The 16,628-nt window shown below is 43.9% G+C and overlaps 1 protein-coding gene across 1 annotated transcript in view; it reads right to left on the minus strand.

The window, feature by feature from the left end:
* TNNI3K (TNNI3 interacting kinase) overlaps positions 1–16,628 on the minus strand; it is a 143,017-nt gene that overhangs the window by 4,810 nt on the left and 121,579 nt on the right. The window contains exons 22-23 of the mRNA XM_053392049.1: positions 11,957–12,016; positions 9,059–9,228 (exon numbers count right to left, since the gene is read on the minus strand). Of these exons, the coding sequence (XP_053248024.1) occupies positions 9,059–9,228; positions 11,957–12,016 (230 nt within the window). The remainder of the gene's footprint in view (positions 1–9,058; positions 9,229–11,956; positions 12,017–16,628) is intronic.

Here is a 16,628-nt window from a genome sequence, read left to right on the forward strand (position 1 = left end):
CATGTTGCCTTCATAAATGTCTCAACACTTTCACCCATCCCTATACTTAGCTTGGTTAGAATATTATACTCGAATTACAGTTTGCAATACTGTCTGTCTGTGTCTGTCTGTCTGTCTGTCTGTCCATCTAGATATCTGGAGAGTGGTGACAATGCTGAGAATTAAAGTAAGGGTAATTAATTGGATCCAAGGAGCTAGTTCAGGCAAGTCTGATGTTTTGTGTGCACTCAGTAGTATTGATTGATAGATAGATGGATTGAAACCTGTTTAAAACAGCAAAAATCTACTTGCTACACTGCGTGGCAGACTGCGGTTTTGAGCAGGAGAAACTCAAAGACACTCTTCTTTAAATTCTGGCCACAAAAGCCATTTAACTAGCTAGCAACATTCACCAACAAATGGACTGCTATTTCAAAGCAGAGTGTTCCGAAGTATAGTAAGCCCTCAACTTACATGGAGGTTACGTTCCTGGGATCATGCCTAAAACCAAAACACATTGGGTGCAATGGTGGGTGGGATTGCCAAAGTCTTTTTTCCTGGACACTAGCTGCTTTCCACCGCCTCTTTCTAACCCCTCCCCCAAGTGGTAAAGCTGAATGTGCACATGTTAAATGCGCATAAATTGTGGGCTTCCTATACAGTATGAGTGGGATTCATCTACTGAACCCTGTCAGGGAAAGCCCCGTGCAAGGATTTCCACTTGCGCAATGGAACTTTCTCCTCTCCTTGCCACATGCCCCCCCTCATTTGGAGGGTTGGGAGAGCCCCAGAACAGCATGCAGGGAGAGGGGGATTCTTTCATCTGGCAAGCTGATATGTTTGCACAGATGGAACATTCATCACACTGCAACGTTGAATTCCACCCCATGATTCTTAATACTATGATTGTTCAGAGAAGGCATTCTGCTTTAATCCCAGTCCTATTTATAACCCTGAAACCAAATGCCCATACAATGCAATGCAATGTGAGACACAAGTTGCTCCCTGTCCGTGTAATGTGTAACCTGCAACTCTACTCTGTGGCTAGTGGAAGAGGAAATCCACATTGTTAGAGCTGCAGGGTCCCTGCTGAATTGAAATGGCTTCTTCATTTATTAGCCTAATTCAATCCATTTATTCATTCATGCTATGTGGAGTGTCTCTGTCACTAATCCAGCTCCACATTTACCTAAATGAAAACTAATGTATGGTTCCTAAACTGTGCTCAAGCAACAAAATCTAATGGGGGCCAAGGTCAAACGCAGAGCTCACCATCAACCCAGCATTAATATTAGTCAACGTGGCTGTCAGATATAAGACATTGCCTCAAACTCTATACACACAAACACTTCATGATTTCTGGGTCAGGCTATTGCTTTGCAGGGGCACCATTTAGCAACACTGTTTGAACTGCCAGCTTAGATTGCTGATAAACTGGGAAGAATGGAGAAAATGACTAAGGTGTACAGCTTCCAGATGCATCTATTATATCAAGGCAGGCAAAGGCGGGCAAATGCCAGGTAAAAGGACAGAAAGAAGCATTCACACATTCAACCATAACACGTAGAAGACAAACATGTCTGTGATACTTTAAAAAAAAAAATCTTCATTTTTGTTAGGGCAAATATACTGGATTTTTTCCTACAGGAGTGCCATCCAAGGAAATGCATGCAAATAATTTGTTCAACAAATTCTGCTACATCAGAAGGTGGGAAACTGGTATGTGCTCAGAACTCAGAGCATCAAGCCATGCTGGCTTCTCTTGTAATCTTAATATGGATGTTTGAGAACTCCAGACTGACCTGATTGGTTTGGGATTCTGCTAACTTATTCACAGTGTTGTCCAAGAGCCAGTGAGATATGGGGGAAAGAAGAAACATCAGCAGCTGCTTGGTGCTTCTACCTCACTTACGTGTGTGTGTGTGTGTGTGTGTGTGTGTAAAATATAGGTAAAGGTAAAGGGACCCCTGACCATTAGGTCCAGTCGTGACCGACTCTGGGGTTGCAGCACTCATCTTGCTTTACTGGCCGAGGGAGCCGGCGTACAGCTTCCGGTTCATGTGGCCAGCATGACTAAGCCGCTTCTGGCGAACCAGAGCAGCGCACGGAAACGCCGTTTACCTTCCCACTGGAGCAGTACCTATTTATCTACTTGCACTTTGACGTGCTTTTGAACTGCTAGGTTGGCAGGAGCAGGGACCGAGCAACGGGAGCTCACCCCGTTGTGGGGATTCGAACCACCGATCTTCTGATCGGCAAGTCCTAGGCTCTGTGGTTTCACCCACAGCTGACACATTTCCACAGCCCAAGTTGCCTTAAAAATGGTTGGGCTCAGGCTTGGCTACTACTGGTGGGAGCATCCTGTATTAAGAGCTCCACTCAGGACTTTCCTGCTAGTGGAAGTGTAGAAGCAACTTTTAATGCTTCCCCCGCCCCCTCTCACACTGTTCCAGAGAGCTGAGGGGGAATCCTCAAAAATCACTTCCTCCGCTATTGGCGAGATCTCCACCCACCACTGGATCAGAAGCCTCCTGTGGATGCGTCCATTCTAGCCCTGGAAAGCAATGTCTGGATCCAACCCAGTAAACATGCAATGGGAATCCTGAAATGAGTGGCTTGCCAGGAAGACATTCTGGCAGTTATCACGAAGATTTAAGGAATATGAACATGTGTGTTTATAGGTGTACTGCTTCCTGTATGCCATCACTTTGTCTTCCTGTAGTGTGACCAAGAAACCACATGTAGGAAGCCCACTTATGGGAAGATTAGGTACCTGTGATGTGGAAGGCATTTGCCAGAGATTCTGGAGAGCTGCAGCAAGTCCAAGTAGGCAGTACAGTGGTACCTGAGGTTAAGTACTTAATTCGTTCCGGAGGTCCATACTTAACCTGAAACTATTCTTAACCTGAAGCACCACTTTAGCTAATGGGGCCTCCTGCTGCTGCCACGCCACCGGAGCACGATTTCTGTTCTCATCCTGAAGCAAAGTTCTTAACCTGAAGCACTATTTCTGGGTTAGCAGAGTCTGTAACCTGAAGCGTATGTAACCTGAAGCGTATGTAACCCGAGGTACCACTGTACTGAGATAGATGGACAAAGAGGTATAACCATGTAGATGGCTGACTTTTGACGTTTCCCTCCTTATTAAAGGTGAGGACCAGGTGGCAGGCACTCCAGATTCCCTGTGGCAGCAATTTGTTTTTATTTTCATCTTTCGGTGTGGGATAAATATTGCCTTCCTGACTTTACACAGCTTGCTTAGGAGGCCTGGGGAATGGTCAGCTTTGCAGCTCTGGGCCCCATAACCAAATGGGTACTTCCAAGGGCAGAAAGATTATCAGGGCCACGGATATACAGTCAGAAATAAACAACTCCACAATCCGTCTCTTAAAAGCACACCCTGAAGTGTAGGATTTTTGCACAGAAACTTAACTGAAAGGAAACTCTAGCTGGGGAATAGGTAATCCAATATGCCAAAGGTTCCCATAGGAACACCACATCTTTTATTTATACCTGCTTGGAACAGCTGCCTCATTTGGAGTCTGGCTTGTTGAAAGTGCAGGCGGCAGCCCCTAAAGCTGAGCGGCTACAGACTAGTCTCCCCGCTGCTAGACAAGCTTCTTGGTGCTCTCAAGCCCCACTGCCTTTCAGTGGTTATCGGCTTCTCATGGTTCATTAAAGACCTTCATGCAGCATTTTTAAGTCTCTCTCTCTCTCAATCTTGTGCTCAGAAACATCCCTCCCATCTCCTGTCCTTGTAAAGCCATAGGATAATCTGTGTGTTGGGCTGGGGGGAGGGAGTGCAGCTCCCTTCACCTGTGTGCCTGTTGCGCTCTGTCTCAGAGACACACCTGTGGAGGATGCAAAGATCATACCCAGATTCCTCTCATTAGCACTGAGCCACTGGCCATGGCTCCAAGGCTTGAAAAAAAAAAAAACAGCAGCAAGATGATTAGCGAGCCTGCTGTATTATTGCATGAGGCTGCCGGCGGAGAGGTGTATGTGCCGTGCAATTTCAAAGAGAGCATCAGTGCAAATCTGGGACAACTTCTCTGCTGTGGCCTTCTCGATTCCCCCCCCCCCGTCCCCCTCACATTTGCTTAAGGTCTGAAAGATGGCAGGGTTGTTCTTTTTTTAGATTAACAATGCTTGGTACTTTTGCAATAATTAAAATTAAGAGGAAACTGGGCTACCCAGAAAAAAAAGTCTTGCTGAGCACTTAGGAGCATAACAGCAGACTGCAAAGGTTTTATCAGACAGGCTGTGCAACATGGATACTCTGTGAAAGAGGCTGATGTTCCTGCGCATGTGCAGCATGATAGCTGAGAGCTAATCAAAGAATTATGAGCTCGAGATTCTTTTGCCAGGTTAAAAAGTTGTGTAAGAAGGAGCACAGCAAGGCTATAAAAACTGTAGAGAAAGCAAGTCACGGAACCATGGCCCTGGGAAAAGGTTTCATGCACTTATTTTTGAGGGAAAGATGTAGAACAGGCCCTTTTCAGACCTTTCTAGCAATTGGGTGCCTTTGATTAACCACTATGCCAAGTTTCAGTAGTGACTTAAGTCATAATCCTTGCTTGCAAGCTCCTCTGAAAGCAATTACTATACAATCCATTACTTGAATCCTAATTTTAACTCTGTGAGTGGAACAGAAGGCCACACGGGGGATACATGTAGCAAACACAACTTAAATATGAAAGGTTATGGAGGGAAAAGCCACGCTGCAAGCCCACGCTGCTCACAGCAGACTAAGCAACTCACCGTGCCCAAGAGCTGACACAGACAAATCCTGGTATGGCAAGCCAGAGAGGCCAAACACTACCATGCATGTTTGCAGAATGGAGTTTCTCCAGCCTCACCCTTCCCTCCACAGCTCCCTGCACCCACTGAACATCTGCTCCTCAAAACCGATGGGACCTTGAGGGATAGTGTGGGATATGGAATGGTGGACCACTAATGGAGGTGATGCAAGCCTTCCCTCAGGAAAGCATTCCACAATCCTGGAAGCTCAACTGTTCACCTGCCTCTAGGCATCTCAAGTGCTCACCTCAGGTGGTGGTGGAAGAAACAAAGAGCAGGGTTCCCTAGTACTGATCTAACTGGTTAGGGGGTTATATGGAAAGGGTGTGCCTTAAGGTAAGGAGGCCCACTCATTCATTCATGGCAGGGATAGGGAACCTGTGGTTTTCTAGATGTTGCTCCCAGCAGCCCCACTAAGCATGGCCAGTGTTCAAGGATGATGGGATTTGTGTGGTCCAGGAACATCCAGCGGACCACAGGTTCCCCACCCCCTGATTCATGGAGTAACAATAAGGTTAAGGTCATGCCACCACAGACAGTAGTTGAATTTGGAGCTCTCTCACTTACCATTCCAGAGCTGGGTCAGTGGTGGCAGCCATGGAGGGTGGGGGAATGAAACCTTTGAATTGTGTGTGTGTGTGTGTGTGTGTGATATTAAGTGACACTATCTCAAGTTACTTTTCTCTTCCCAATTACACAAAGAGTTGGTTGAGTTCAGTGTTCAGATACACAAGAGATCCGTGACTGTGCCCAAACACTTCAAGGCATTCATGCAAGGCTACATCTATCAGAACAAAGCTGATACTCAGTTGGGTTAAAAAGTGGCTGTTGGTTTTTAAATGTCCTAGGGAAAAAATAATAACCTGACTTGAGTTCTGTGCTTTTGAAAACAGATCCCCCCCTCCCTCCACTTGGTCTGCCTTCAGTGAATTTGCTTGCATAAACCTTGAAGAGTCTTTTGAAAATATATATGTATTTTATTTATTTTTTTAAAAATCATTAGCCATGATTCCAGGACACTGACACTCTTTTCTCAAAGAGCAGAAAGGAGCTGTGTTACTAAGACAGGACTTTGCAGAAACTTAATTAGTCTTTGGGGATATTATTTACTTCACAAGATGGGGAAGAAAACAAAGGTCTGTCACCAGCTAACACAGCTGAACTCCATAGCTGCATTCATAGCTTCTGGGTTCGATTAAAGATTCTCTCTCTTTTCTTCTTTTTTATGCTTTCAAGGTCTCTTTTGCGGAACTTGACAGGATAATAGAATCAGATTTGTTGAATTCCGCTAAACTGTAAAGTAACGTGTCATCAGCTTCACTTACTTCTCAAATATTTTTCTGTGGTGGAGCTCATTAATCTATCCCTGCTCGCACATAAAACCATGAAACCAAAAGGGCAACTCAATCAGTTATCCAAGTGACAGGAAGTTAAACATTTAGCATGACTGCATACTATGACTGGCCACTGTCAGCAAAGGGCAGACAGCCTGCGGAAAGCCTGTCTTTCCACCTTTGGATGCAGAGTGCAGATCCCCTAAGAGATTACAACTTTTTAGCTTAGAGAAAAGGTGAATAAGAGGTGTATACAACCATGGAAGGTGTGGAGAAAGTAGAGAGAGAAAAGTTTGCCCTCCCTCACTCATAATATTAGGGCCATGCCATGTAATGAAGCAGAAAAAGGCTACAAGATTCAGGACAAAGGAAAGCACTTATTCACACAGTGTGAAGCTTATGGAATTCGCTCTCACAAGAGGTAGGGATAATGGCCCCCAGTTTGGATGGCTTTAAGAGAGGAGTAGGCAGATTCATGGAGGACAAGGCTATCAGTAGCTACTAGCCAGAATGGCTTTGTTCTCCCTCCACTGCCAGAGGCATTCGGCCTAGGATACTAGTTGCTTCTATGATGCTCAGGTTCTGCTTGTCCCCAGGGGCATCTGGTGAGCAACAATGAGAACTGGGTGCTGGACTAGATGGGCCTGATCCAGCAGGGCTGATCCTGTGTTCTTATGATGCAAATTTCATTCTTCTAGATATGTTAAAAAAGACAAAACGTTTTAGGCAGAGCAATAGCTATGGGGCAGCTAGCTATGGGGTGCGCGCACACACACAAATGCATGTGGAGGAGGTGCCAAACTGGGTTTCTGACTCAGGTGAAATGAAGCCTTGTTTAACCCCTGTTTAGGTCTCCAAACATGCCCCCCCAATTCCTTCCCACTTTAGTCATCAGCAAGAGGATATAAAAGACCGGTTCTGAAATTTCCTGCTTGAGCAAAACCGAATCAGCTCAGTGAATTATCCTGTTGCTCCATGAGCAACTGCTCCTCCTAATTATTGTTGTTGCTGTTTAAATTATTACCCACCTTTCCGCATAAGGTCCTAATTTTTTTATACAGTATTAAAATACAGTTTAAAACAATTGACAGTTGCAAGAACAGAGTGGGACCATTCTGAATGTGCCTGATTGACACATGACTGCCGACGCACACATAGTTTTCGGTCCTGGAAGGGGGTGGAATGGGCTGACGTTTGACTGCTGACGCGCACAATGACTCAGAACACACACACAGCCTGTGCAAATGGGGAATTGCCTGTATATCTCATGTGTCAGAGGTGTTTCTTCTGCCTACAGCAGAAACTGCATAATGAAGATGCCAGGCACACCTCTCTGGGGAGGGAATGCTACAACTTGTTAGGCCCAGTCATTCTGAGTTTCCTTACAAAGGAGACTAGTGTGAAGAGGGGACATTTAGACCAAAAGCAGCCTATGACTGCATGAAGAATTGTTGTAGGTTGAAAAACCTGGGTGTGCAAATCTTGAAATACATTGGCTCTACCTGTCATCGGCTCCTGGCCTCTCTGCCTTTCCAATGGTCACTAGCTGCCATTATGTACATGCCGAAAGGTCTTGCACACACCAAAACTGCTCTCTCGCTAGATTCTGACCTAAGCTTTCATCCCCAGCTTAAGTTCCCACAGCATTCTTTGGAACACTGTAGCGTTATGAACAGAAAGGACTGCATTTACAAGGCGAGCATTGAGCAGGTAATTTCATGCCTCCTTAACTTTGTTTGTGGGTGAGAAGGCAAAAGTAGATGTGTGTGTACCTTGCTACTTTGGGTAGCTAAAATGGGGGTGGAGCGTGTGGAAAAAATGCACTGCAATGGATGTTAGCACATAGCGCAGAATCCCTCTCTCAATTTGTATGTTTTAAAAAATTAAAGCCTCAAGAAACTATTGTCATTAGAAAGCTAGGTCATTAATCATCCCAGTGTGTTGTATAATTGAAAAAAAACACTGAATCTGCAGAAACCATCTTCATTTTACTTTACATTTTGCCTCTGGGCGACTCTTTTAATGTTCTATTTATAGGACTGGAGTTAGTTAATTTGTATTGCACAGAATTTGAGGGGGGAAACTGTTCTGTAACCCTTTGGGTTATACAGGAACCCATTTCAGCAAGCTAATGAGCTTGGGTGGCGCACTGAGATGAACATTAAATTACAGTAGCAGGGAGGCTGCTGTGATAACTACTTTTCTCGCCCTCTTGGGTATCTATAGTGTAACCTAAATGTGTCACTCGCTCATTCTTTTCATGCAAATCTATTATATGCTGCAGCACAAAGGAGGAATGTGGTATAAGATCCTTCTAACATTTCCATAACCTGCTTGTTTCCAGCTCACTCTTGTTGATCTTTCTTTTAACTGGTGAGCATTGGAAGGGTGCAAGTGGAACATTTAACCAAAGGAGTGTGGAGTATTGCTATTTGTATGGAGTACTGCTATTTGGGTTTCCTGCCACTCCATTCCATTCCCCCTGGTTTTCTTTTCCCTTCCCTCTAATACTTAGCCAGCATTTGGTGCCTACTGAACATGCTCATTCTTCACTAAGCTGTTTTTCGGGTCCAACCCTTTGGGGCTCCCCAACCCCAAAGATCCGTTATACTTCTGAAAACATTACAAACCATTTTACCAGGACTTTTAGAACTAAGTTCGGGAAATAATCAACTACACATTTTTCTAGTGCTGTTGTAGATTGTGTTGCCAGAGTGACACTTAAGATGCTGAAGCACACAGATTGTGTTTTGTCTCCTCCAAGAAATAAAGAGACTAGTTTTCTTTCTGTGTTGCTTTCAGGTGACATTTCTTCGAGGTGCTAGCAGTTGTCCAAACAGCCGATTATTTAAGCACCAGGCAACTCTTAGAACCCCATGGGCCAAGGAAGGATCCTTCCTTCCTTCCTTCCTTCCTTCCTTCCTTCCGTCCATTTGCATTCTTACCTTTGTGACCAGACAGCATAAGTTCTTGCATTCAAGGCATATTCCAGCTCAAAGCGGCTTCGTAAAGCAGCAACATGGCTGCGCCCAGGGCATCCTCGAGCAACCAGGCAATCCGAGGAAGAGGAAGGAGAAAGAGAACCACTGCTGTTGCTAGAGGCTGGTGACATCAGCTGGAATTAACAGAGAGAACACTGTCAATACCCACTTATGAGAACTGTGAAATCTTGCCAGAAAAGCTGACAGCAGCAGAACTCACCATATGCAGTATCTCACAAGTAACTTTGCTCCAGTCCCCAGCTATTTCTACTGCTCTCAACATGTTAGGTTTCAGAAATTGTTGCCAAGAGGATGCTAATCATTGTCGCCTGTACAAAGCATTCTGTTATGTTTTCTGTTCAGGGGACTGAACATGTACTCTCGCATGTATATGCTGTTCCAAGGGTTGGCCAAAGAGAGACCCTTCAACTATCCTCCAACCCCACTGGAAGATGGCAGCCTCCCTGGACCCACCACAGCTGTGCCATGTGGCAAACGTTGCTCCTTGGACCCTAAGGAGTTATTCCAGCTCCCATCAGCCCCAGCTAGTATAGGCAATGTTCAGGGATGGCGGGAGTTTTAGTTCAACAACTTCTAGAAGGTTTTCTTACATTAATGAGGAAACAGGCAGGTGCAAATCAACAATTTGTTCTGGTTTGAACAAGCCCAGAGAGTATCTTCACATCTTATTTCATGTGGCCAACAAAGATCCTAAAATGTTAGTCTCCCTTTATGACAGCACTTGCTCCTTCAAACTTCACCACTCTGTTGCTCTGATGATGGACGCGATGTGTTTTAGCCAGCTAAGTATTGCTCTTCTTTCTGAAGCTTACATGGGCTCACACCCCAGATTTAATCTCATATAAACTGCTGACTATGTATCACAGGAGCCAGCTAGGTCTCCTCTGAGACAGCACAGTTACTTGTGATATACTGCTTCAGGCTGTCAACAAAACAAAACACACATGTACACACACACTTTCTTAGAGGCACTTCCACCTACACACAATGTATCATGCTGCAGCTGGAGCTTGAAAAATGAAATAGATGATGGGAGTCACTGCTCTGACCCTTTGGCTCAAGAGTGGTGATATACTTTGATAGGAGGGGAAAGGAATTGGGGAACTTTCCCCACATGTGCAGCCCTGGTTGCCAAGATCAAGCATGTCGTCTATTTCATCAGCTATCCTCTCGGTTGAAAGCCAAAAGGACTGGGATATTTTTTTTAACCATAGACTGAAGTTAAGTTCCACTGACTCAGCTTATTGCTTTAGAAAATACTTGATCTGGTATTTTCTCCCTTCAACACTGTGAAATTTACCTTTTCTGAGGGATGAAGCCACAGGACTCAAAGCAAGGAAAGGATTGGCAGGAAGAAGCCCCAGAATTTGTTTTTAAACTGCAGGGTACAGCTCTTAGAGCATTGGAGAGCAGTGAACCTTTGGGCATGATTTTTCTTTAAGCATAGTCCTTGCCCAAACCAGTGGTGCACTTGGGGCAGGACTTTGGTGTAAAAGTCAAAGGATCCGTTATGCAAAATGAGCAGGGTTGGCTTACCCCATTTTGAAATACTACACAATGCCACATTAATGTTCTTATGGGAAGGGGACCCTCTCAAGTTCAGAATGTAATTCCTTGCATTTGGCATTAGACAGCACCAGGACAGGATTTCAAGGATGCCTCAGAGCTTGTTTCTTAATGGTGAGTGGCATGGAGGTTGCTGCAATATCACCCCTGTGCCACTAAGGTGAAGTGAGAAGCCCTAGATCACATAGGATGACCTGTGGCCATTGTCTAGCCATCAGCCACATGGTCTGAGGCTCCTCATGAAAGCTAATAAAACTAGTTCAGTAATATTCAGATTCATTCACATTCTGATCTGAAAAAATATGCTGAAAGCAAAGGCATTAGGATGTTGTATGCTAAACCCAAATGCTAGACTGTAAGCCCTTGTAAGCAGGCAAAGTTGATCTTGCTTGTGCTAATTAACTTCTGCTAATCACATTATGTTGAGTAAGCTCATTTAGCAAGGACCTTTGGTATGATCTGGAGGCTCAGCTCTTGCAAAACTTTTCTTGCATGTCCTAATTGCCAATAACCCTATAACATCAATGCAGACATTTACCCTTTGCACCATTTCAGTTTGTAAAGTTTAGAAGAAGAAAACGCAAAACTAAAGTAAGTAGTGCAAGGGTGGTAGTTTGACCCATTTTGTGACATCATGGATAGGAGCTGGTTGCTCTGGTTTAGAGATGCTGCAGGACAAGTGAAACATGGTTCCAGATACCTGTTTTCTGCATTGTTTCTCTTTATGGCAAAATGGGAAACAGACAAGCAACCGTTTTCTCCAGGGAGCCAAAGGTAGACATTGTAGCTTATGAAGTGCACACTCAAAATTTCACATGCAAAGCTGCCTAATGCCAAGGGCTGAATTAGACATTACATGAAATTTCAGTGGTGGGTGGGTGGCAGGGGAGGGGCTGGGGGAGGGGAAGTTAAATAGCAGATGTGGGAACAAAGATATATATGATTGTGCACAGTATGGGAATTGTATTTATTTATACATATATAGCCCACTTTTCTTCCATCATGGAACCCTAGCCTGAGTTCATGTGGTTCTCCAGCTGCCCTTCATCCAGGCACTGTCCAGACCCTCACCTGCAAGGTGGGCATCTTGTGTGCCTTCAGTTCATACCCTGGGACCAATGATTGCAGCGGAGCACATCAGCTTGAGAATGTCAGGCACCATATCTTGCAATATTTCTGGAGTTCCTTCTGTGAACAACCAGCCCAGCCATCATCACGCTCGCTCATAACTATGCATTCATGTTGCTTACCAACTGTGACACGTTCTGTCATTACCTCAATATTGCACAGGCACTCTTCTAACTTGGAGACCACTTCAGAAAATTCAGGCCTTCCCTGCAAATATATAAGGACAGAACAACAATATAAGTACAAAGAAAATTGAGTCTGTTTTGGTGAAGAGAGAAAAAAAAGCACTTCCAGCCATACACTTCCAATTTCTAAAAGGTACTGGCTTGGATCCTAAGGCAAGTTAACTTAAGGAAGTTCATATCTACAGCCATGCTGGAGGGTTGGTGAGTCTCTCTAAAGAATATGGGGCAGGGTCATAGTACAAAGGTGCTGAGGGCTGTGATAAAAAGCTTTGCCTCCATGTACTTCCTTAACTTGGGATCTAAGCTGAACTGTAGGTAACCGATGAGCCATACTGAATGCTTTCTTACCATTCCATTTTTTACCATTCTGTGTATTTTCCTTGCTTCCCACAACTCTTTGAAAAGATGACCTTCTCAGATGGATGAAATTACAGCTTCAAGGTTTAGGGATGCAGCACCTCAACCCACCCCCCTAAAGTGAAGCTATCACTTGTAACAACTTAAGCAGCATGTCTGATGCCTATAAAGAGTCCCAAACACAGACTAATTTAAGGGCCAAATTAGACATGGTGCTAAATGTGTTTCTTATAAATGAAAACAAAAATGGAAGAATCACAATGGTTTTCCAACCCTGTAGACTGCATCAACACCTGACTTTTAAACAAGTGTAATTCTTTGAAAAGTGATGGGTTCACTGCTTAATTACAATTAAGTCATGAATAACAGTATTAAAAAGTCAGGGCCAAGATATGTGTGTGTGTGTATACAGATATATGTACATGTACCCTTTTTTCGCCCCTTTTAGGTGCATTGCTCAGTCTGCTTGCTATGATGATTCAGTTAACTGCATCATGCCCTCCTTCATGCGTGGTATGCTCTGAAGATATTACTCTGTGTCAAGGATTAACATATATACTAGGTAACTAAGTAAGACACTTACAGAGAACTGATATTTATTCTATACTGTAAGCTCACACAGCACAGCTGTAATTGTATTGACTGCTTCTTGTGCCTGCTGCTGCGAGGTAAACTTTCAGAGAGCTAGCCTTTCACATTTTGACTGGAGAGTGATAGCATTGTTTCATTTCTCTTTGCCTAGAGGCCTTATCCAAACTATTCCAAGCCCTTCAGAGGTAATTGAAAACCTTTGTTACCGAGAACAGAGTCATTTCACTCAGCCAAATGCTTTAAGAAAAACAAAATAGATCATTTTAATAAGTTTTATCCACATTTTGTGCAAAGTTCAAGCTGTCCACTGGCTGAATGAGCTATCAATTGCCTTCTAACCCTGCCAAGGAACCCTTCAGCATTAGCAAGATTAAGTGATGTACCAATGATACAGATTAGCATCATAAAGTGCATTATAATTCTGAAAGAAAGTATGCGTTTTCTTCTCTTGGTGTTAAATGAGCTGTGGAAATGCTAACAAGATACAATGCCTGTGTTCATTATGTATTGCTTGTTTAAGTCAACAATTTAATAAGACACCTGATTAACAAATTTAAAGCAAAGTGCTGCTGATTCTTAGGAAAGGAAAATTTGCTTATTGCCATCAGCAGAAAAAAAAATCCTAACCTAATAGTTATTAAAATAATATAAAATGACCCACAAAATCAATAATCCTTTTCCCTGGCTATACTGTTCCCATTTGGCATATGAGGAAGAAAAAATTAAGGGACCCAAATGTGACGCCAAATGTAAATAAATGCAGTAACTTCCTGGGTTTTGTGATGATCTCCTTTGCTGCCATCCTACTCCCATAACAAATATGCCAGTAAAAGTCTCTCTTCCTAGAAAAGCTTTGAAGCATTGGCTCCACATTAAGCTCGTAGATAAATACTCATTAGGTGTTTAATGGGAGATTCAAGGTACAGGTGGTATTTAGGCTTTGTCCTCAAGCTGGGAAGGCATGTGAGGAGATGCTGAAGGTTCGTCCCTGAGTCAAGCAACCTCTCTGTCAGGGATGGGGACCTCCTGATGTTGTTGGACTCACACTACCTTCAGCTCCAGCTAGCATGGCCCAAGATCAGGGGTGGCAAGAACTGCAACCAAAATTCATTTGGAAGGTTACAGACCCCCCTCCCTCCGCTGTATGTCTCCCTCAGCCATGTCTTAGGGGAGCATGGAAGGCTATGAAACCAAGGCAGGACACGGTCAGAACAACCGTTTTCAAAGTCATATTGGGCCGAAAACAGGGAGGATGGTGCATGCCTATGTTAAACATTCCTCAAATGCCTTACCATGTGTAAATGTACTTAACGCATGAGTCAGCTTATCTGTGTGCAGAGCTGATCGCCTGTACAAGGCAGCTAGCAGTGGCACGCTAACTCCTCTAAACACAAACCGACTCAAGTGTTAAATGCATTTATACCTGATGGTGATTCATGGGACACTTACACAGGCAAGTGCTTTGCCCACAGTCGCCATCGAGTCTACTTTGGCTTTTAATGAGAGGCTAATTTGGCTGTGAGGATAGTAGAGGCCCAATGATTTTAAACTCTAATCAAAATCAATACAAATTAAGCTCCCACTTTGCAAGATGAATTCCCTGACTTTGAAGGCTGTTCTACGTGGAAGAATTGATGCCAATTTAATTAAACCACATTGTAATTGAAAGCTGTGTGAAAGTCGGTGGTTTCCAGGGAACAATGGGAGTGTTTCTTTGCTTGCTGCTCAATGCCCATGTGTTCTCATTCAAAATTGTGCTTTGAAGGTAGTCAAAAGCAATGTCAAAAGAATTCCATTCCATTTCAAGTGGGAATGCTATGATACATATAAAGTCATATATAATTGTTTCAATTAATGAGGATCAAGATTGTGTCACATAGGCCATAGTTATTTTAGGAAGAATCTCTGAATAGTCACAGAAGTCATTTAAAAGGGTAATGTTAAACTTCTGGGCTACATTTCATAACCAATATTGATATTAGGCCATTGATATTAGGCTTTCAAGAGCAAGTGCATTCGGCCTTTGCAGAAGAAAGATTGGACAGAGCCTTGTAGGAACCAAGCTGAAATAAGAAAGGATAGATCTACAATAGTGGGATTTGCTGAGTACAACTATTTCAAAATCAAGTTTACAGTTCAGTCCATGGGTCAGAGGAAGGGTCAGGCAAGGTCGGGATGACAGGCAGGTACATCAAGGAAAGGAGTAACTCAAATGAGGTGAATACGCAAAAAACGACTCACACTACGCAGAGGCGTACTTAGGGGGCGGGAGGCACTGGGCACCACATGGAAGGGGGAGGCACTTACCACAGGGCCTGTAGAGCACCCGAGCCATGTGTCTCTCCTGGGAGTGACACAGTGGTTTAGGCATTTGCAGGCTCTGTCGCCCTACAGCTGATGGGGAGGCTGCGGCAAGGCTCCATGCAGAGTGGCCTACCCTGGCTCACCCCACCCAATGGTTAACTTGCCCTGCTCCCAAGGGTGGCTAGCCCCAACCCTGGGCACAGGGTGTGCATGCTGCCCCGGCTGCTCAAGCAGCTAGCTATACCACTGCACTAGCCTAGGATTAAGTTATGGAAGACTTGGATGGGGACTAGTGAAATGAGATGAAATTTCTGGAGAGAAGGGAATAGAACCAAAGCATGAAGGGGAATCTAATCCTATGTAGCCCAAGGAAGAGTCCATAGCAAAAGGCTAATGAACCTATTGGTAGCTGCTTCCTGTTAAAATTCCTAGAAGGCAGCTGAAAGGCTGGTGCCTGAAGAGTTTTGGCACAGCTGGGTGCTGCCAAACTTATGGACTCTGCTCAATACGTGCAAAAACTGAGAAGCTTTCCATTTTTTGGTTTTTCATTTCAGCAAGAAATTAAAATTGCAAATCTCACAAAGTGTTAAAAACAATAAATTAGAGCTTTTGGTGTTTTTAAATAATTGATGGCCTGCAGGCAACAACTTGTAGTGTACTGCTGCATGGGGGGGGGGGGATACTGATTAGCCCTCTAGCCAATTGCCTCAAATCGTCACTTTAAACCTTTGTGCTGGATTGAATGTTAAGATCAGGTAACATTGTTAACAGCTGTCACAAGCATACCTGTGCTGGTATTGCAAGTTATAGAATCCGGCAGTTAAACTATTTCATTTGCAAGTAATCCAGCAGTACTTAACTACCCTTGTGCCTTTGCTATTTTAAAGCCTGCGTTACTTTGCTCGGTGACAAATGTATCGCCATATCTGTTTTAACATTGGCAGATGCAACATAAGCACACTTTCGCAACCATTCTGCCTCATTCAATTAGTACATGCATGCTAATATGCTGAAGTGGTGGCGCAGTAACTGGCGTTGTCATGATAACCCAGAATAACATCAACTTTTATCTTGTGAAAAGTGCTACGCGTTTAATGGCGGCTCTGTAGACTCCCGTCAGTCATTTTAGCAACTGTACGATACGTAAGCTAAGACTGGGCTAATCTCTATCATATAGAGGGACCTGATTAAAAGCAATACATACCACAGCAGGGGGACTGCATTCAGATGCCTTAATGAGAGCCCTATGGGAAATCCTCCAAGGCATCAATAAGAAAACAGACCCCCTGTCAAGTTTATTACAACCGCCCGAGGCAAAATAATCCATATTGTAAAGGGAAAACAACAAATGACTTCCCAGCACAGATAAACATTAGCATCAG

This window comes from Podarcis raffonei, chromosome 6, assembly GCF_027172205.1.
Source record: "Podarcis raffonei isolate rPodRaf1 chromosome 6, rPodRaf1.pri, whole genome shotgun sequence".
In the NCBI taxonomy this organism is placed as follows: domain Eukaryota; kingdom Metazoa; phylum Chordata; class Lepidosauria; order Squamata; family Lacertidae; genus Podarcis; species Podarcis raffonei.